The sequence below is a fragment of the Hyaena hyaena genome, unplaced genomic scaffold (genome assembly GCF_003009895.1).
Source record: "Hyaena hyaena isolate Hyena2069 unplaced genomic scaffold, ASM300989v1 scaffold_655, whole genome shotgun sequence".
NCBI classification, from domain to species: Eukaryota; Metazoa; Chordata; class Mammalia; order Carnivora; family Hyaenidae; genus Hyaena; species Hyaena hyaena.
The window spans coordinates 741,267-762,902 of NW_024081289.1; the positions used below are offsets into that span (position 1 = coordinate 741,267).

A 21,636-nucleotide genomic window follows, 5' to 3' on the forward strand; every position below is an offset into this window, starting at 1 on the left:
GGAAACAGCAACGTAGAGAGGGCAGAGCCAACACCTGAGAAGAGGAACCTGCAGTCGACCCTCCCAGGCTGTAGGGGAAACGAGTTTAGCAGGACTTAGCCCTTAAGGATCAACGGCTGCTGAAAAGTGCGGGGGAGGTAAAACATTTGGGTACGTCTAAAGAATAGGGAGGGACGGGGCAGGGCAGGACTGCAAAGGCAGTGACCATAAAAGCCCGCACTATGGATGAGTTGCCGGGCCTTGGAGCCCCAGCGCCCAAACCTAGACGAGGTTAATTAGAATATTAATTGGCTCCGCCCAGAAGCCTTCACCCTGCCCTCTGACCCTGGGGCCCAGCCTGAGGAGGCTCCCGGGGTCGAAGGCCAGAGCAAACTTGGGCCGTCGTCACTTCGCTGCCCGAATCCCCAGGGCCGTCCTAGGGGCAGGGCCAGCCTGGGCTGCCCGCCCCACCCGGCTCGCCGCCTCCTCGGTCGTGGAATTCGCCGGCAGCCCTAAGGCTGCGGGGACAGGTGACCGGCCGGCAGCGCCCTCTGCTTAGAATGCCCCTCTCGCGGATATGACCCGAGGGTTGAGCTGGGTAGCCGAGGGCAATCGACACGCGATTTCGACCTCTCCACCTACTAAGAGAGGGTCAGTTTGGGGGTCTTCCATTCGCCCCTGACAAGATTGGTACGCCCTAGTGCGTTCCCGGAGTTTGCCCGTCCCATGTCCCGAAGCCGCTCTAGGACCAAGGTGCAGTCTAGGGCCTGATTTTCGAACTCATTTATCAGCCCCACTTTCGGGGTGCAGGTGGGCCTTGCCCCCTTTTCCCTCGAAGGTCCTGGACGAACGGAGAGGGATCGTGCCTCAGAACTTCTCTCGGTGCCCAGAGGACTGCTTTACACGGAGCAGACGCCCAATATTGGTATCAGTGGCAGTACTAGAGCCTACGGCTTTTATTTTATTAAAGTCTTTAACTAAGCTTCTGCTCTCTTCCTCCTTCTCCGTCCACGAAATGGTGTACTCTCCCTTTAAGACTAAAATGGTGGCTGGCTACGATCAGGACTCCACTTCCGGTGGGGAGGGGGGCGGGACCCCAGCCCGCTCACGCCGGAAGTGGTTTGCGTTTTCAAGATGGCGACTCCCTATGTAACTGACGAGACCGGCGGTGAGTGCGGGAGGCGCGGAGCCGCTTCTCCCCGGGCTCTCGGGGCAGGGGTTCGGACTTGGAAAGGGGTCTGTGCCCCGCCCATCCCGGGGCCCCTCCTTTTGCCCCGCCCTCCGGACCGCCTTCCCCATTCATTCTCTCCTATGGGGTGTCACCTGCGCCCCCTTCTGGTCTCGTGTTTGGGGGTCTCCGCTTCCGGTCACCCAAACCCTGGGGTCCTTCAGTGCAGGTTCCTGCACCAGGACCCTCACAGGCCCTTACCTTTTCTCCAGCAGCTGGAGATCCCATATCTCTTTTGGCTTCTCCAGGCTTGGGAGCTCCTATACTCTCAGTTCCCTCCAATTCCTGCTTTTCTCCTGTTCCCCTCCCCCATCTTTAAGCTGTACCTGCCTTCGGCCCTACCCCAGCCCCATTTTAACTCTCATTCTCGAAGCTGTATCTGAAGACTTCCTCATTGCTGCATAATGCTTTTTCCATCCTCACCAGCATCTTCATTGTTGGGTTACTGAGGTTCAGAGGTGTGAATGGAAGAGTAACCTAGTTTAACTTTCAGCTTGAGTTTTCTTTTTGATGGCATCACCCTTCTGTACCTTTCTGGTGGTGATGGTGAGGGATCTGAGGTGGAAGTTGAGGGATCTGAGGTGGAAGAAGGCAAACAAAAGGTGTCTAGTGGCCTCTCAAGCCCTCTGACAAGTTCATAGAACCCACTATAAATTCTGCCTAGAGAAGAATTTCCAGCCTGGAGGATTGAGGTGAAGTGTCTACTGTATATGGAGGTTTGTGTATGGAAATCTGAGAGTCAATATTTTCATTTTGGTTTTGTCCCATCCTTATTTCCTCATCTTTAGAAAAGTGTGCATAGTAATATCTATCTAATGACCATTAAATAAGATCGCATACGTGAAAGCAATTTATAAAACGTTGTACAAGGCAAGGCGTCACTGTTTTTCACTGTGTATGTGTAGTCTTCTGTAGAAGTGACACTGTGTATGCTGTGGTACAGCAGTCTGTACAGTCTGTTTTTAAAATGTGCCCTTTATTGCTTGCTTTGCTGCTTTCCATGTTCCTTACATCTCAGCTCTCCTCTCCTATGGTATCTTATGACAAGCCCGGTCTCGGCTACTTCTCCCCAGCCTCACATTTCAAAGTGGTACATAGAACGTCTCTTCTCCTGTTCTCTACTCAGTAGGCCCTTCTACCAGCTCCTTTTAATGTGCTTCGAAAATATTACACATCATCCAGCACACTTTTCTTCTTAACTATTTAAACCGATTTCATGAAAATCCTGATACCACGTCTCACGCTACCCTCCCACTAAGAGGTATCTTTTGTTCTCTGTGACTTTGTAGGAGAGAAGGAATCACACTGCATTTTTTCTTTCTCCTACTACTTCCAGGTCATTGACGTACCCCTGTCATTCTAATCTCTTTGGAAGGTATTGCCATGCAGTTAAAGCATTGTCCCTAAAACCTCAGGGCCATCATTTATTGTCCACAAGGACCCAGACCTGTTGCATCATACTTTTTTCTCCACTGTTTCTTGTTCTTATTCCCAGTGTCTCCAGCATCTTTGAAATACTCTGATCTTACAAGTTCCTCAGCACAAGACAGTTGGCTTTCCTTTGTATTTTTAAAGTATCTACACATCAGATCACTACAACCTGGACCTCATCTATGACACTGCTTCCCCTTCAGGCACTTCTTATCACGTTAGCCTCCTTACCAGTTACCGTTTTCACTACTTCCCATCCACAGAATCCACTTTTTGACCTTCTTAGGTTCTTAACTTTTTCCATTTCTTTGAGTCTGCCTGTACCTTCATGACTGTCTTTGATGCTGCTCTGCTAGACCTTGGTGACCAGCTACTTTGATACTATCTTCATTGCTTGCTTCATTCTTTTTGATCTTCTGTACTTGGCAAGCACTTCTGTTATCTTGGATCATACTCATCACCTATTTTCTTGGCTTCCATGTCTAGGCCACAGCACATGACTAGTGAAAAAGTGCAAAACCTGTACATTCAGTATAATGTAACTTAGTGTTAACTTCTGCCAAGATCATGGCTTCTCTCAAGTTCTTATTTCTGGGTTTGCTTACATTCTACCATGGTTTTCCCCCCAAGCTTTTCCAGTACTCTGTGACCTCCCTCTTAATTCCCCCATCTTGTAGCAGATGGCTTTGCTTTCTATTTCATTGAAAAGTCAAGGTTTATCATTTCTCTTTCTTTCCTGTCCACAGCCTGATTTCTTGAATATCAGATCTACCCACACTTTTTTTTTATTTTCTCACTCTTATTTGTCCTTTAGCTTTTCACAATTTTGTTTCTAGCACCAACTCTTTCCTTAGTTGCTATTTCTCTTTTCTAATTGATTGGTGAATAACTTTCATTCTTGAATATACTGTCACACCTTAAAATCAATCTGCCCAAAATCAGTATCATTTTTTCCTTATTTCCATTAATGACACCCTCGTTCTAGCTAACCAAGATCAATTTTTTTGTACCATCTCTCTCTCTTTACTTTTAAATAGACTTTATTTTTTAGAACAGTTTTATTATTTAATTAATTTATTTATTAAAAAGTTTTATATATTTCTGAGAGAGAGAGAAAGACAGTGTGAGCAGGGGAGGGTCAGAGAGAGAGAAGGAGATACAGAATCTGAAGCAGGCTCCAGGCTCTGAATTAGCTCTCAGCACAGAGCCCGATGCGGGGCCCGAACCCACAAACCATGCGATCATGACCTGAGCTGAAGTCAAATGCTTAACCGACTGAGCCACCAAGGCGCCCCGAACAGTTTTAGATTTATAGAAAACTTGAGAAGATGATACAGACAATTCCCATATATTCAGTTTCCCCTATTATTAATATCTTACATTAGTATGGTACCATTATTGCAGTTAACGAACCAATAGTGATACATTATTATTGACTAAAGTCCATACATCATTCAGGTTTCATTATACTTTAAAGATTTTATTTATGTTTTAAAATGTTAATTTTAATTTTTATTATTTAAAAAAATGTTTATTTTGAGAGAGCATGCGCACCTGTGAGCACACATGTGTGCACACAGTGCATGCGAGCAGGGGAGGGGCAGAGAGAGAGAGGGAGAGAGAGAGAATCCCAAGCAGGCTCCATGCTGTCAGTACAGAGTCCAATGCAGGGCTGTATCCAGTGAACCATGAGATCTGACCTGAACTGAAATCAAGTCAGACACCTAACTGACTGAACCACCCAGACACCCCTATTTATATATTTTTAGAGCATGAGCTGGGGAGAGGGGCAGAGGGACAGTGAGAGAATATGAAGCAGGCTCCATGCTTAGCACAGAGCCTGATGAGGGGCTCAGTCTCACAACAGCAAGATCATTACCTGAGCTGAAGTCAAGAGTCAGGTGCTTAACCAACTGAGCCACCCAAGTGTTCCAAGATTTTATGTTTTTAAACAATTTTTAAAACATTTATTTATTATTATTTGATGTTTTTATTTATTTCTGAGAGAGAGAGAGGAAGTGTGAGGAGGGTCAGGTCAGAGAGAGAGGGAGACACAGAATCAGAAGCAGGCTCCAGGCTCTGAGCTAGCTGTCAGCACAGAGCCTGATGCGGGGCTAGAACCCACAAACCGTGAGATCATGACCTGAGCCGAAGTTAGACGCTTCACCGACTGAGCCACCCAGGCGCCCCAAACGTTTATTTATTTTTGAGAGACAGAGATAGAGTGTGATCAGGGGAGGGGCAGAGAGAGGGGAGACACATAATCCGAAGCAGGCTCCAGTCTCTGAGCTGTCAGCACAGAGCCTGACACGGGGCTCGAACCCACAAACCATGAGATCATGACCAGAGCCAAAGTCAGATCCTTAGAACTGACTGAGCCACCCAGGTACCCCTCAGGATTTTATGTTTAAGTAATCTCTACACCCAACATGGGTCTCGAACTTAATAACACTGAGATCAGGAGTTGCATGCTCTTCCCACTGAGCCAGCCAGGTGTCCCAGATTTCCTTAGTTTTTACCTTTTTTTTTTTTTTCTGTTCAAGGATCCCATCCTGGGTACCATATTACTTTTAGTTCTCATATCTCATTAAGGTCCCATTGGCTGTGACAGTTTCTCAGACTTTCCTTGTTTTGGATGACCTTGACAGTTTTGAGGAGTGCTAATCAAGTATTTTATAGGATGCCTCTCTATTGGAATTTGTCTGATGTTTTTCTCGTGATTAGATTGGGGTTAGGTGTTTTTTGGGACAACCACAGAGGAAAAGTGACATTTTCATTGTATCAAGGGTACAGTATCATAATGACGTTTTAACTGTTGATATTGAGCATGATTGTGGTCCCCTGGCTGACGTAGTATTTGTAAGCTTTCTCCAGTATAAAGTTACCCTTTTTTCCTTCTCTTTTCCATACTGCACTCTTTAGAAGAAGGTGTCTATTCACAGCCCATACTTAAAGAGGGAAAGTTATGTTTCCTTCTTTAAGGATGGAGTATTTACATATCTTATTTGGAATATTTCTGCAGATTGGTCTCTTCTCCATTTATTTATTCAATCATTTAGTTATATCAAAGTGGACTGGGTTATTATCTAATACTATGTATTTTATTACTCAAATGTTCTAGCTTTGGACATTAGGAGCTCTTATAGTTGGCCCTGTGTCCCTTTGACATACCATCACCAGTGTAGGTTTTTGTTTTTTTAGCTCTTCCTTACTTTCTGTGTCTAGAATATGCTCCAGGCTCATCTTTCCTATCTCAGTCCTAGAATCAGACATTTCTCCAAGGAGCCCTTGTTCCTATTACTGAAGAACAGTATTAAGAAACCAGGATTAGAGCACTAGATATTGTTACATTTGTGGTATCATTTTTTATTCCTCTCTTGTTCCCCATCCTCCACCTCATACCAATTGTCAAAATATCATTCTATTCCTACTGTTATTATCTTTGTCCCATATTCAGTACTTGTTAGATATATGGTCTTGGGAACTTTATTTAATGTTTATTATTTTTGAGAGAGAGACAGAGCACAAGTGGGGGAGGGGCAGAGAGAGAGGGAGACACAGAATCCAAAGCAGGCTTCAGGCTCTGAGCTGTCAGCACACAGCCTGATGTGACGCTTGAACTCTCAAACCGCAAGATCATGACCTGAGCTGAAGTCGGACGCTTAACCGACTGAGCCACCCAGGTTCCCTGGCAGTTTATTGTGGCAAAGAAGGTATTTTATTTGTCTGTCTGTGTGTCTATCTATCTATTTATTCATTTTGGCGTTTATTTATTTTGAGGTGGGGGTGGGTAGGGACAGAGAGAGAGCACTCCAGGCCTTGAGAATACTTTTCTTTTCTTTTCTTTTTTTATGTTTACTTTTTAGACAGAGAGCATGCACATGTATGGTGGAAGGGCACAGAGAGAGGGAGACAGAGGATTCCAAGCCGACTCTGCCCTGAGAGCAGAGAGCCCAATGTGGGGCTTGAACTCACGAACTGTGAGATTATGGCCTGGGCAGAAGGCTGACAATCAACTGAGCCACTCAGGTGCTCCAGGCCATGGGAATTTTTTAAAATTTTTAATGTTTTTGGTTTTTTTTTTGAGAGAGAGAGAGACAGACAGAGTGAGTGGGGGGGAGAGGCAGAGAGAGAGAGAGGGAGATACAGAATCTGAAGTAGGCTCCAGGCTCTGAGCTGTCAGCACAGAGCCTGATGTGGGGTTCAAACTCACGAGCTATGGGGTCATACCTGAGCTAAAGTTGGACACTTAACCAACTGGGCCACTCAGGCGCCCAGGCCTTGGGAATTTTAAGCCTTGGGAAACTAAGCCTTAGTCTTCTTATCAATAAAGTTGGAAAAATAACCCCTACAATGTAAGATTATTGGGAGAATTAAAATTTAAATGAAATAATGTACATGTTTAGCACATAGAAATTGCTCAGCAAATAGTTCTGTAATTATTACTGTTATGTAAGGATTATTATATGGATTAGAAGAGATATATGCAAAATATCAAGCATAGTTCTTGGGTCATTCTGCATGCCTGATAAAATTCCATTTTCTTTTATCCTACAAATATTGCTGTGACATCCTAAATACTTGTCCTGTCTCCGGTCTTTCTGTCTCTACTCCAGTTCATTTGACACACTGTTGCCATATTACTGTTCCTTAAGTATAGATTTACTTATGTAATATTTGTTCAATATAATTCATCTACCCAAAGTCCACTGTTTACTTTGGCACTTATCCTTCTGATCTTTATTTTTTCTGTACATTTTTAAAACATTTTTGAATTTGATGGTATATACACTTATATTTTGCCTCTTCTTTTAACCTCATGACATAAATATTCTTCCTTGTTATTAAAAACTCTTTGTAAATATTTTTAAAAATACTAGCAGAGTTTTATTGTTTGGGCATGTACCCTCTCTTATGTTTCATCTGTTATTTGATTTTTTTAAAGTTTATTTATTTTGAGAGAGAAAGAGTGGGGGAGGGGCAGAGAGAGAGGGAGAGAGAGAGAATCCTAAGCAGGGTCTGTGCTGTCATCACAAGAGTTTGATGTGGGGCTTGAACTCACAAACTGTGAGATCATGATCTGAGCCGAAGCCATGAGTCAGACGCTCAATGGACTGAGCCACCCAGGTGCCCCTGTTACTGGACTTTTAGATCGTTTCCAGAATTTTTGTTACAAGAACTCCATGAACATTTTTGTGCATACATTTTTGCCTGCATTTGGGTTATTTTCTTAGGATTGAGTTCCCAGAAGTAGAATTAATGGGTTGAGGGGTTCAAACATTTATTTACTTACTAATTCATATTGAATGTAGAAAGCTTGGAAAATATTTTTGTAAGTAGTATAAAATAGAAGTCATACGCATGTTTGGAAATTCCAGAACCCAAAGATAACTACAGTTACACTTCTTTTTAGATTTTCTTTCGGTGCACATATGTAGCATATCTATATTTTACATAATTGGGATCAAACCAAATGGCTCTATTTCCCAAAATATGATCCTCAGAATGCTTAGTAATCTTGTGAGATGTACTACAAAATAAGTAAACACAAAATAAATAACAAAAATAAGGTTCCTGTGGTCAAATAAATTTGGGAAATACTGTGAATCACATTCCCGTTGTGGATATTCACATGAATCAGAACACATTAACTCATTTAAGTCCTGCCAATAAAAACAATTTCTTTCTTTCTTTCTTTCTTTCTTTCTTTCTTTCTTTCTTTCTTTCTTTCTTTCTTTCTTTCTTTCTTTTTCTTTCTTTCTTTCTTTCTTTCTTTCTTTCTTTCTTTCTTTCTTTCTTTCTTTCTCTCTCTCTCTCTCTCTCTCTTTCTTTCTTTCTTTTTTTCTTTTCTTTCTTTTCTTCCTTCCCTCCCTCCCTCCCTCCCTTCTTTTCTTTCTTCTTCCTTCCTTCCCTCTCTCTCTTTCTTTTTAAGAGAGAGAGGGGGAGAACACAAGCAGGGGAGGGGCAGAGAGAGAGGAAGAGAGAATCCCAAGAAGGTTCCATGCTGTCAGCACAGAGCGTGACAAAGGGCTCAATCCCATGAACTGTGGGATCATGACCTGAACTGCGATCGAGTCAGATGCTTAACCAACTGAGCCACTCAGGTGCCCCTTTTTTTCTATGTTTAACCCAGAATTGCCCAAACTTATTTAACAATTTTTTGGGGTAACCCTTATTAATATCTTACGGAAGTAGTGTTTTATATAGCAAAAGCTTTGGGAAATGCTGGTAAAAGATAGAATTACCTATCTTCTCTCGCTGTGTTAGCCAAATTGTTTTCTAAAGGGTTTTACCACTGACAGTATATGACTCTGCTGGTTTAACCACATCTTTGACTGTATTGGTATTCTCATCTTAAACAATTTTACCTACTTTGACAGATTAAAATTATATTTTATTGTTTTATATTTACATTTTCTTTGATTACTAGTGAGGTTGACCTTTTTTGTAATTGTTTGTTTATAACACAGTATGCAAAAATAGTGTAAAATGCACAACCTTTGGAACAAACCTACAGCCTGGGTTTGAATTCTATAGTTAACTGAGTTTGTAACTTTGGGCGTGCTATTAAATTTCTCATCTCTAAAACTAGAGTAATCCAGAGGTGCCTGGGTGGCTCAGTCAGTTAAGCGTATGACTCTTGGATTCAGCTTAGGTCATGATCTCACGGTTCGTGAGTTCAAGCCCCACATCGAGTTCTGTGATGACAGCGTGGAACCTGCTTGCGATTCTGTCTCTTTCAGAATAAATAAATAAACTTTATTAAAACTGGAATAATCCTTTATGGAGTTATGAAAATGAAATTAATAATGTATATAAACACAGCACTGTCCTTAGCATTAAGGAGGCAAACAATGGTAGCTGCTACACTGTTTTTGGAATTGACTGTGAAATCCACATATGTACCATTAGGTTAGATACTACTCTTTTATATGAGCACAAACTACTTTTCAGTATAGTATCACCACATATTAGGTCTCTGCTTATAACTCCCAGTGAAACTGGACTATGTAGTATAAGACAGGTGAAATAGCATTGTGCCTTTGTGATCTTGGACATATATTTAGCTTCTTGAAGACTCTTAACCTCAGCTGTAGATGGTAATACCTACCCATTGTCTAGATTCAATAAGGTACTATATGTAAAGTTCTTGATGCAATGTAGATACTTATTACTAAGTGCTTTTTCCTAACTGTTCTTAACATACTGTGAGTTTTCCACTGCTATGATTTTGATTGTTATTCCTCTTAGAAGGCCCTTTTCTGTCCTTTATTTTCCTGCAGAAATATCAGCCACTGATTTGTTAACTGTTATTGTTACTACTACTACTACCTATTTAAGGTCAAATCCCTAAGATTTTCCTGATTTTCTGTTACCTTCCCCCATCAAACAGGATGTGATTATTTATGCTCTTGAAATTTGTTACCAGGGGCGCCTGGGTGGCTTAGTTGGTTAAGCGTCCGACTTTCGCTTAGGTCATGATCTCGTGGTTCGTGGGTTCGAGCCCCGCGTCGGGCTCTGTGCTGACTGCCAGCTCAGAGCCTGGAGCCTGTTTCAGTCTGTGACTCCCCATCTCTCTGACCCTCCCCTGCTCACGCTGTCTCTCTCTCTCTCTCTCTCCTAGAAATAAGTAAAACATTAAAAAAAAAAAAGAAATTTGTTACCAGTATGTATCAGCGTCTCTTACGATACCTAAGACATTTATTTTTTTGTTTTATTCTTTGTTTGCCTAACTTGCCTACCCTCCTCCTTACTTAGACTGTAAATTTCTTGAAAGGAGGAGCCATTTTACTCATTCTTAATAATCCCTGCAGCATTTAGTAGAGTACTGTACTTTTCTTCTAGGAGGCTTCCAGTGTTTATTACATTTAATTAATTTGTACTTTTCTGAGGCTATATTCTTGAAGATAACTAGAAATTTCCAAATTGCCAAAATCAGTATCATTTTCTTCTCAGTTCTCCTTTTCCTTAATCTCTGTGCATTATTTAATACTATTTATCACTTGCCCTTAAAACTCTTTTGGTCTTCATGGCATAACACTGTCCTGATTCTTTCCTAGAATTATTCTTTTCTGTTGCTGCCAACACCTTTTCCTTGTTGAGGAAGATGATCATGACTGTTTTTCCAGGTTCATTCCTCCAATTGGATCTTCTCTTTCTATATTTTCTCTAGGTGTTTGCAACCACATCTAGGTGTTATAATTGTTTGCCCTGAGATCACCCCTAGGCTCAGCTGTGTCTGGTTGATCTCCTTTCTTTCTTTCTTTTTTTTTTTTTTTAAATGTTTTATTTATTTCTATGAAAGAGACAGTGTGAGCAGGGGAGGGTCAGAGAGAGAGAGAGGGAGACACAGAATCCAAAGCAGGCTCTAGGCTCTGAACTAGCCGTCAGCACAGAGCCCGACGCGGGGCTCGAACCCACTAACCTTGAGATCATGACCTGGTAGATCTCCTTTCTTACTTGAAGCAGGTCACAGGGATTCAACACACCTTTAGTGGTCACTTCCATCTAACCCCTTTTTGTTCTCCCAGCAAGCCTTGCTTGCTGTCTTGTCTCTTCACTGTCTTCCTGCCACCCCTGAAAATAAGGCCCTTTACAGTTTAAGGCAACAGGTTAAGGGTTGCAGAAGAGCACCCATGAGAAAATAAGTTTGTGTCGCAATTTCTAATCTGTAGTTTTCTGACTTTCTCAAGGGGATTACTTGAAAATCCTGATATTCTGCCTTTGGTTTTTATTTCCAGGGGTAGGAATTTCCAAACCACTCCCTTCTTTTTTAGTTTACCTTTGGATACCATGAAGGCCAAGAATGGAACCAAGAGAACACAAAATAGATGCTCCTTTGTGATAGACTGTTTCGATCTCAGAGCTTCTAGTTAGGATGGCCATTCAAGAAGCTTCTGGCCTGTCTTTTCTCACATTCCCTCTTTACTAATCTTAAGCTATAATCTTTGTGCAATTTTCTTAAATACAGGTTTCAAGCCTTGTCCTTTTCTCCTTAATTTCACGTAAAAAAAAAAAAACCAAAAACACTGGCTATCTGGAACTGAATTAGTTATTGTCCTCTTCTCTGGACTTTCTTTGTGCGTGTATTTTTTTAAATTCCAGTATAATTAACATACAGTGTTATGTTTTAGGTGTTGGAATTTCTTTCTATCAGTGGTTTTTATTCTCTAAATTTTGCACGTTCAAGAATGATTTTGTAATTATTTATTTGTACTCTTGTTTATTACCTTCCTCGCCAGAATGTATGCTACAAAAAGGCAAGGCCACTTGCTTTGTTCATTGTTGTATCCCTAGCTCCTGTTACAGTGCCTGGCACAACACCAAGTGCTCAATAAACATTTAAAATCCATGTGTGAATAAATATTATTACCGTATGCCCTATTTGCCCACAGGTATGTTGGTTAAAATAAGAGAATACACGTGAAAAGCACCAGATAAAACCCACGGTGGCACTGTTTCACTTATTTCGTCTCTCTAATTCAAATCTTGGCAGTCTTCAGATCCTGTTGACGTGTTCTTCATAATGAATTTCTCTTTCATTTTCCTTTCAATACCCACAGAGACCATCTAAATCCATTTTTCTCTACTGTAGCTATTTTCATTTTTTCTAACTTTAGTTTATATTACACATTTTGAGGTTAATCTTAAAGCATTGCTTTGAGCAGATCATCTGTACTCTGTTTTTGGCCTTCAGTGTTCTCCCACAGTCTGAAGCTTAAGTCCAAACTCCAGAGGAGATTGGTTAGTTTTTATATTCTGACTCGTTTACTTCTAGTCTCTTTGCACATTACATGTGCTTTTTGCCCAAAATATACTAGGTTCTTGTTCTCTACTATGATACTTAAGTTTACTTACTTAAGACATTTTTAAAGAATTTATTTTTTAATAGTTATTTATCTGTTTTTGAGAGAGAGAGAGAGAGAGAATATTAATCAGGGGAGGGACAGAGAGGGAGAGAGAGAATCCCAAGCAGATTCCATACTGTCAGCGCAAAGCCTGACATGGGGCTCAAATCCACGAACAGTGATATCATGACCTGAGCTGAAATCAAGAATTGTACGCTCAACCAACTGAACCATCCAGGTGCTCATAAAGATTTTATTTTATTTTTTTAAAGTTTGTTTTGAGAGAGAGAGAGCATGGGGGAAGGATAAAGGGGAGGGGGAGAGAGAGGATCCCAAGCAGGCTCTGCACTGTTTGCACTGTGAGCCTGACATGGGGATCTAACCGTGAGATCATGACCTGAGGTGAAATCAGAGGCTTAACTGACTGAGCCACCCAGGGGCCCCTGAAAAGGTTATTTTTATGTAATCTCTACACCCAATATGGGGCTTGTATTTACAACCCTGAGATCAAGAGTCACACACTCTACCATCCAGGAACTGCTATTTATTAATTTAAATTAATTACAGCCTTCTATAGGCCAGGCGCTTTGCTTCAGAGATCAAAGACAAAGTCCCTGTGCTCAAGGAAGCACACAATTATGTTAAACATCATAGCATGATAAAGGCCAAAACAGGTGCTGTATACAAAGGGCTTGGGGTGGGAAGGAGGAACTGAACTGAGGAGTTTATACTTGAACTTGACCTTTAAAGACCAATAGGAATTAACTAAGATAAGAAACAAGGAAAGCCTGTTCCAGGCCAAAGGAAGCAAAAGCAAAAAGGCATAGAAAATAGACACACAGGTCTGGTGTGATTTGTGAACATTTCAGTCAGCTGGAGCAGAGTGAGTGACCAGGAGCTGAGAGGCTAGGCCTTTTGTGCGTAGTTCCATCCTCCATGTAAATACCCTGAGGGCAATAGGAATCCAGAAAGAATTTTTAGCAGGGTCCTGATTGTTCTGATTTGTCCCTTTGCTTATATTGTCCCATATGCCTGAAATACTTCCCTTTCTTGTAACCACACTCCCCACCTCCACCTATCTCAATCCTGCTTATCTTCCAAAGATTACAACAGATCTGTATCTTCCACAAAATCTTTATAAATTAAAAGGTCAAAAATATTTTCACTCTCCACTGTGTACCCATTCTCCAACCCATTTAGGTTTGAAGCCTAAAATTAGGGGCGCCTGGGTGGCTCAGTCAGTTAAATGTCCGACTTTGGCTCAGGTCATGATCTCATGGTTCGTGGGTTCGAGCCTCACAGTCGGGCTCTGTGCTGACAGCTAGCTCAGAGCCTGGAGCTGCTTCAGATTCTGTGTCTCCCTCTCTCTCTGACCCTTCCCTGCTCTTGTCTCTCCCTCTCAGAAACAAAACATTAAAAAAAATAAACACAGAAGATATAAAAAAAAGAAACCTAAAATTAGATCTTTTAAAAAAGATTTTATTAAAAAATTTTTAATGTTTTTATTTTTGAGAGAAAGAAATAGAGTATGAGTGGGGAAGGGGCAGAGAGAGAGGGAGATACAGAATATAAAGCAGGTTCTAGGCTCTGAGCTGTTGGCACAGATCTGGATGTGGGGCCCGAACTTGCGAGATCATGACCTGACCTGAAGTTGGACACTTAACCGACTGAGACACCCAGGCGTCCCTAAAGATTTTATTTTTAAAGGGACGCCTGGGTGGCTCAGTCGGTTAAGTGTCTAGCTCGTGATTTCGACTCAGGTCATGATCTCATGGTTCATGAGATCCAGCCCCATGCATAACATTTAATATGTTAAACTATACATAACATTTAATCATTGAAATCATAGTATATTTATATAATTTCATTATGGTTTACATTATGTCATATATGACTTATTGTCATTTTTAAGAATTATATCCTGTCTCTTTAAAGATTACTTATTTATTTTTAAGTGATCTGTATACACAACATGGGACTCTTAACTCTTGACCCTGAGATCAAGGGTTGTATACTCTACTGACTGAGCTAGCCAGGCAACCCTGTTATTATCATTTGCGATGGATGTATTATACACCATTCCTACATAACTGGGCTTGAAGCTTGTTTTTAATTTTTAGCTCTTTTTAGATAATGCTTTAATTTTCACTCTCTTTTTTTTTTTTCTGTTTTGTTTTTTTCCTGTTGGAAGTATTTCCTTATGCTAAATTCTCAAGGTTGGAATTACTAAAATATGGTGTTGAATTATTTTTTTAAGAGTTTTTTTTTTCTTTCTTTCTTTTTTTTTTTTCTTTTTAATGTTTAGAGAGAGAGAGTGTGTGTGAGCAAGGGAGAGGCAGAAAGAAAGGGAGACAGAGGATGCCAAGCAGGCTCCATGCTGCCAGTACGGTCCGATGTGGGGCTCAGACCCACAAACCGTGAGATCATGACCTGAGCCAAAGTTGGACACTTAACAGACTCAGCCACCCAGGCGCCCCAAATTAGTTTTTACTTTAACCTTCCCCCTTCCCCCCCCGCCCCCCCGGCCCAATCAGTGAATTCCCAAGTGTTGTTGATTCTTCGATTATGGATCTGGCATAAGTCTCTTCCTTTCTCATGTTTCAGCCAATTCAATTCTGTCTCATGCCAGGGTTATTGCACCCTTTTTTCCCCTAACTGATTTCCCGAGTCTCCAGTGTTTCCACTTTCCAATTCACCTTTTCATCCTGCCAGATTAATGTCCCTAAAACACTGCTTTGAATTCATTCATTGACAAATATTTACTGAATGCATGCCATGTGCCAGATGTTAAACTCCTTAACTGACATTTCAAGGCTGAATGTTCTCCCCTCATTTAAAAAAAGTTTTTTTTTTAATGTTTATTTATTTTTGAAAGAGAGAGAGCGTGCGCACGTGAGCAGGGAATGGGCAGAGAGAGATGGAGATACAGAATCTGAAGCAGGTTCCAGGCTCTGAGGTGTCAGCACAGAGCTCTGTGCGGGGCTCCAACTCACAAACTGTGAGATCATGACCTGATCCAAAGTTGGATGCTTCAATGGAGCCACCCAGGCGCCACTCCCTTCCTTTACTTTATACCAGTCCTCTCACCCAGCATCTCCTGATCATGCCATCTCCATTCCCATGTGTGACATTTTGTTTTAGAATGAGCTTCTATTTAGAATCCAATCTGCTTCGTTTTTCATTTACTTTAGTTTGACTCTTTAAAGCCCAGGTTGGGTCTCAATTTTCCCTCCATGAAGCCTCAGTTTTTTGATTTCTCAATTTATACTCTTGTGTTTAAACTGTTGGATTTAAGCAAGCAGTATCCTCAATGGCTCTCTTTTTATTCACCAGATAAACTTCAAATTCCTTGACCTGTGTTTAATGCTTTCCAAGATCTGGCCCCATATTTTATTACCTAACATAAAGAGTCTGACTTACTTGGACTCCTCTACTTTTTATTCTTTAAATACCCCAACCCCCTTCCCACATCCATGCCTTTTTTGCTTGTTCTTTGTCCCATCTTTTCTACCTTTCAATTTGTAACCATTTTCTTTAACATTTTTTTCAGTTTTATTTTATTAATGATATTTGCATTTTGAACAGAAAGCCAATTAAGGGGTGCCTGGTTAAACATCTGACTCTTGGTATCTGCTCAGGTTATGATCTCACAGTTTGTGTTGGGCTCTGTGCTGACAGTGCAGAGCCTGCTTGGGATTCTCCCTCTCTCTCTCTGTCTCTCCCCCAGTCTCAATAAATAAGTAAACATTTAAAAAAAAAAAAAAAAAAGCAAATTTGTGGAACAATACATCATCTGTGTGGAAGGCCCTGGACCTGAATTTTACAAATCTTTCTTTTTACAAAAGTGATACTTAAAAAAAAAAAAAAGATAATACATGAGGCACCTGGCTGGCTGTCGGTAGAGCATGCAATTCTTGCTCTCGAGAGCAAGGGGGTTGTGAGTTCAAGCCCCATGTTGACTGTGGAGGCTACTTAAAAAAGTAAAACAAAATATGTATGTATATATAAGATTTTTAAAAACATAAGTTGCATAAATAAATATATCTATAAGGGCAAAAAGTATATATCCTAATTGTTCATGGTTTCTATTACCTCTTCTTCTAGGTTACCCCTCTTAAAATAACCAGTCTTAAAGGCTTGGTATCTTGGTATGTGTCCTTCCATACCTTTCTCTTTGCCCCTGTGCCCAGACTGTATGGACTGCTAAGTGCTGCTCCTTTTGCCCCCCAAAATCGGGAGCATACCCTATAGCAGCAGTTCTTGAAATGTCCAGGATCCCTGGGGGTTCCCTAAGAGACTCTCAGGATGTCTGCAAGCATAACTGGTTTTATTATAGACTAAGATGTTCATTGCCTTTTATTTGCTGGGTTGACGTTTGCCCTGAAGGTACAAAAGCCAAGGTGGGGAAAACCACCGGCCTCTTAACACTAATCAAGGTGGTTGCACCAAACTACCAGTCATTGTGTTCTTTGCTGCCACATGCTTGCGGTAAATAAGGCCAGTTTCACTTAAGAATATCCTTGATTATCCAATAAAATTGACTAACTTTCTTAAACCCTGACCTTTGAATACACCTCTTTTTACTTATTTTTTTTCCAGCTCTACTGAAATAAAATGGACATATAACATTGCGTAGGTTTCAGGAGTGCAATGTGATAATTTGATCCATGTATATATTGTGAAATGTTTACACAATAAGGTTAGTTAACACATCCTCCACTTCACATAATTGCCATCTTGTTGTTAAAACTCTACTCTCATAGCAACTTTCAAGAATACAACACAGTTCTGTTAACAATGGTTACCATGCTGTACCTTAGATTCCTCACAGCTTACTCATTTTACAACTGACAGTTACTCCTCTCTTTCATGTTCTCTGTGGACTAACTGGGAAGTAAGGATGAAACACTCTACTGCACCCTGGAGTCAGGTGGTGTCTTAAGGAAAAGCACTGGCGCAATTGTCTGCAAGTCGCAAGCTAAACAAGCTTCCTTTTCACGGAACACCATTTTTACTTAAAAGACCCACTGACAAACCAGTCATTCAGAACTGGGCATCTGATTGGTATCTTCCTGAAAATGAAGGATGTGAGCCTGTCATTTCAAGGAAAACAACTGACAGTATTTATTGCCGATGGTAAAATTCAAGCCTTCAAGTAAAAATCAGAATTTTGGAAAAGTTATATTTGCCACTGCAAGCTTGACAGCTTTCCAGTAAAGACTTTTCTGAGGAGATTAACAAATATGTTTTTTTCTTTAATATTGCATGGTGAAATGGATGATATTGCAAAATAAGAGCAGAAGGGGGATCCTGAAATTAAAAACTTGGAAGATAACTACTCTTTACATTATCTTGCAACTTGCTTTTTCACTTAGTGTACCATGAACACCGTTTAAGCCAAAAGCTATACATTTATTTTTTATTATTTTTTTCAGTGTTTATTGATAGGTAAAACTATATAAAATCAAGGCCTGAAAATGACTTGATAAATTAAGCAGACTTAATTTCAATGCTATAATAAGGATCATTTAAATTCTCACCATTTGATTCACAGTCACAAAACCACTTCAAGGGCATTAATGATCTCTCAAAACTGATCAGTTTTGTGCAAGTAAACCATGTTTCTTTTAAAAAGACTTGTGCACTTGCCGGGGCTCAAGGATATTAAAATCTAGCACATAAAGCCCATTAATAGAGGTCAAAATACAGGCGATACAGTATCATGCAACAACCATCAATTACAGTTAAGAATTTTTCTCTAACAACCAAATGGATGATCAAATATTGCAACAACTCAAGTTTTACTGAGCAAAGTGCATTTCTAAAGTATTCAGTGTTGCTATTCTTTTTGTAACGTAAAATAGCCTATAATTGGCAGCAAAGAAAGTCAGTGCGTTAATATCTGACCTTTTTCATAAGAGCATTGTGTTCCATCCTGTGAATGATCCACATGTATTCGATTGTTCATCTGTTGGTGGTCATTCAAGTTGCTTTCAGTTTTTGCTGTTTTGAATAATGCAGCAGCAAACATCATTTACAAATATCCTTGTGTACTGGTGCTTTTATATCTGTAGTGTGGATTCTTAAAAGTTGACCTGTTTTTCATGACCCATCTTAATAAAGCTTTCCCTGTCTACAACATCTTCTCTGGTCATTTCTCCTTGCTATGGTTCTTGTTTTTGCCCTCTTTTGGCCTCTTTTTCAGTTTTTCCCTTTTGATGCCCCAATGCTATTATTGTCGTGTGTGTGTGTGTGTGTGTGTGTGTGTGTGTGTGTTTAAACTCTTCCTCTGTGCCTGTCCTCTTGCCAACTAGATTAGGAATAGAAAATAGTATAAAAATAGAAACTCCTGAGGGCAGGGATGGTGTATTATACCTCAGTAAATAATGGGCACTCAGTAAATAATGATGAGAGGGGGATTGAGGGTTGATAAGAGAAAAGGATGCATTTAATGGATGGATGGGTGCTGAGGAAAGCTGTGTGCATTCACGCATTCTTTCAAATTGGGAACTATTTGAAAATTAGAGTAACTGTCCAACTTCATTCTCTCATTGCAGGCAAATACATTGCCTCAACACAACGACCCGACGGGACCTGGCGCAAGCAGCGGAGGGTGAAAGAAGGCTATGTGCCCCAGGAGGAGGTCCCAGTGTGCGTGGTTAGGCCTGAGGAGGGGGTATTTAATAGAGTCCCTACAGAAAAGAAGAATCTTCTGATCCCAATATTCCACGAAATGCGAGGAGGGAGCAGCTATACGAGAAAGAAGGGGGTGGGGATCTGACATTCAGGGATGAGTGAGGGTTACAAGCGACTAGTTCTGTACCTGTTGGCCTCTGTTCATCAGAATCTCCAAACCGCATTCAGGATATGGAACTTTGAGACCCGGAGACGCTCCCACAGCCTGCAGAACAGAGGAAAATTGGGGAGGGACCCCAGGAGAGGAAGGAAGCCAGAGAGCGAAAAGGGTGAATTGAGTTGGAAGGCTAAGAAAAGGGCTCCAGATGTCAGTGCTTCTTTGAAACTGTTGACATCTCTTCCCTGCAGGTATGAGAACAAGTATGTGAAGTTTTTCAAGAGTAAACCTGAACTGCCCCCAGGTCTGAGCCCCGAGGCCACTGCTCCTGTCACCCCATCCAGACCGGAAGGTGGCGAACCGGGCCTCTCCAAGACAGCCAAACGCAACCTGAAGCGGAAGGAGAAGCGGAGGCAGCAGCAGGAGAAGGGGGAGGCAGAGGCCTTGAGCCGGACTCTCGATAAGGTGTCCCTAGGAGAGACTGCCCCACACCCCAGTGCTCCGCAGGGTTCCCGGGCAGCCCCTGCAGCTGCGTCTGACCAGCCCGACTCCGCTGTCACCACCGAGAAGGCCAAGAAGATAAAGAACCTCAAGAAGAAGCTTCGGCAGGTGGAAGAGCTGCAGCAACGGATCCAGGCTGGGGAAATCAGCCAGCCCAGCAAAGAGCAGCTGGAGAAGCTAGCGCGGAGGAGGGCGCTAGAGGAGGAGCTCGAGGACTTGGAGCTGGGCCTGTGAGGCCTTTGGGGAACAGGGAATGGACTGCAGAACAAACCATGGGGCTCTCTGGGGTCCTGGGGAGTGTGGGCAGCAGCAGTCAGGGGGGCAACCCCCCCATACTGACTCACTTCCACCTCTCGCGGCCCAACTCCGTCCTCCAGAGCCCAGCCTCGCCGTCATTCCTTCCCTCTTCTTCCCAACTCCTATTTTTTGGACTTTTCTCCCTCCCATTCCCAGTGTTCAAAATCTCAGTGATTACCCCAGGTACCTTTGCTGCTGATTTGGGTGTCTTGTTTAAAAGAAAATGGGGCTGGTGGGAATGTCTTGGAGAACTGACGTTGAGGGTAGGGGGAGTACACTCAAGTCCGAGTCTTGGTTCCTGTCCACAGTGTTTATGGGTTATTTCTCCCTCCATCCCACACCATTTTTTTTTTTTTTTTTTTTAAAGAACAGAATAAACTCAAGTAGACAACATGTCTGGCTTTGTCCCTCTTTCCAGCTTCTACTAGGTGTATTAGCTCCTCCAGTTTGGTACAGGAAGACAAATATTGAAAGTAATATCCCCCCTCCTTTTTTTTTTTTTTTCCCCAAGTAGGCTGCATGCTCAGTGTGGACCCAACACTGGGCTTGAACCCATGATCCTGCGATCAAGACCTGAGCTGAGATCAAGAGTTGGATGCTCAACAACTGAGCCATCCAGGTGCCTCCCCCCAACCCCCACAACTTTTTTGAGAAACAGAGAGTTAGGTAGCATGTGAGCAGGGGAGGGGCAGAGGGAGAGAGAGAATCTCAAGCAGCCTCAATGCCCAGTGTGGAGCCAAAGGCAGGGTTCCATCTCATGAACCATGAGATCATGACCTGAGCTGAAATTGAGTCGGCAGCTTAACTAGCTGAGCCACCCAGGCGCCCCTATTCCTTTTAATTTTTAAAAATTGTGAGTATATGACCATATTAGTGACCCTGATTTCTGTACCTGTTTGCTCAGACTTCAGTGAATAGTAATTAGGTTATAATAAAATGAAACTTAGAACAAATTGAATTGACATGTTAATTTACATGTGTCATTACTGTCATGCTGCATAACAATGGGGCCTTTGTACCTTCCTTACTGTTTCTTTCTGAAGATAATCCACTTCACAGCATCACTGGGGCAGCTCTTTTGAAATTTTACTTTCTTAGATGCTACCCCAAGATGGCATTGTCTGATAAAGTAATACAAGAAGAGGCAGTCAGAGCTGTCACTTAATTCTTGCATATCTGATTTCCACACCCTCACTTACCACGATCTTTCTTTCTAGCCAGCTGCTAGTGTAGAGACCAACGGAAGGGAAGTCAAGTGTAATGAACTGTTTCAGTTGTTCAGAGTTCTTAGCCTGACTCATAAGGTCCCACACAATCTGGCCTCATTTTTTGGCCATTCTTCAACTCTGGTCAAAATGTGCTCCAACTATACTGACTACTTTCAATTAAAAGAGCCATATACTCTTTGAGCCTTGGAGGGGCTTTGCCCTTACTGATCCCTCTGCTTATAATATTCTTGCTGACCCCTTCCGCCTCATCAACTCTTAGCCTTTGGATCTCAGTGTTATCCTCTTTAGGAAGACTTCCATTACCCTCAAATATTGATTTAGGTGCCTCTC

General features: G+C 41.7%; 1 protein-coding gene across 1 annotated transcript; it reads left to right on the forward strand.

The window, feature by feature from the left end:
- The first annotated feature begins 1,095 nt into the window (after positions 1-1,095).
- Positions 1,096-20,443, forward strand: PYM1 (PYM homolog 1, exon junction complex associated factor). The gene is made up of 3 exons (XM_039216844.1): positions 1,096-1,147; positions 19,044-19,137; positions 19,531-20,443. Exons 1-3 carry the CDS (start codon positions 1,114-1,116, stop codon positions 20,012-20,014), a joined length of 612 nt encoding a protein of 203 aa, XP_039072775.1. The 5' UTR covers positions 1,096-1,113; the 3' UTR covers positions 20,015-20,443.
- The last annotated feature ends 1,193 nt before the right edge of the window (positions 20,444-21,636 follow it).

What these genes read in the sequence shown, in the direction of transcription:
- PYM1 (XM_039216844.1), top strand. Translation starts at nt 1,114, where the DNA reads ATGGCGACTCCCTATGTAACTGACGAGACCGGCG. An exon ending in TGTAACTGACGAGACCGGCG is followed by an intron (nt 1,148 to 19,043) that starts GTGAGTGCGGGA and finishes CTCTCATTGCAG; the next exon opens with GCAAATACATTGCCTCAACA. An exon ending in CCCCAGGAGGAGGTCCCAGT is followed by an intron (nt 19,138 to 19,530) that starts GTGCGTGGTTAG and finishes TCTTCCCTGCAG; the next exon opens with GTATGAGAACAAGTATGTGA.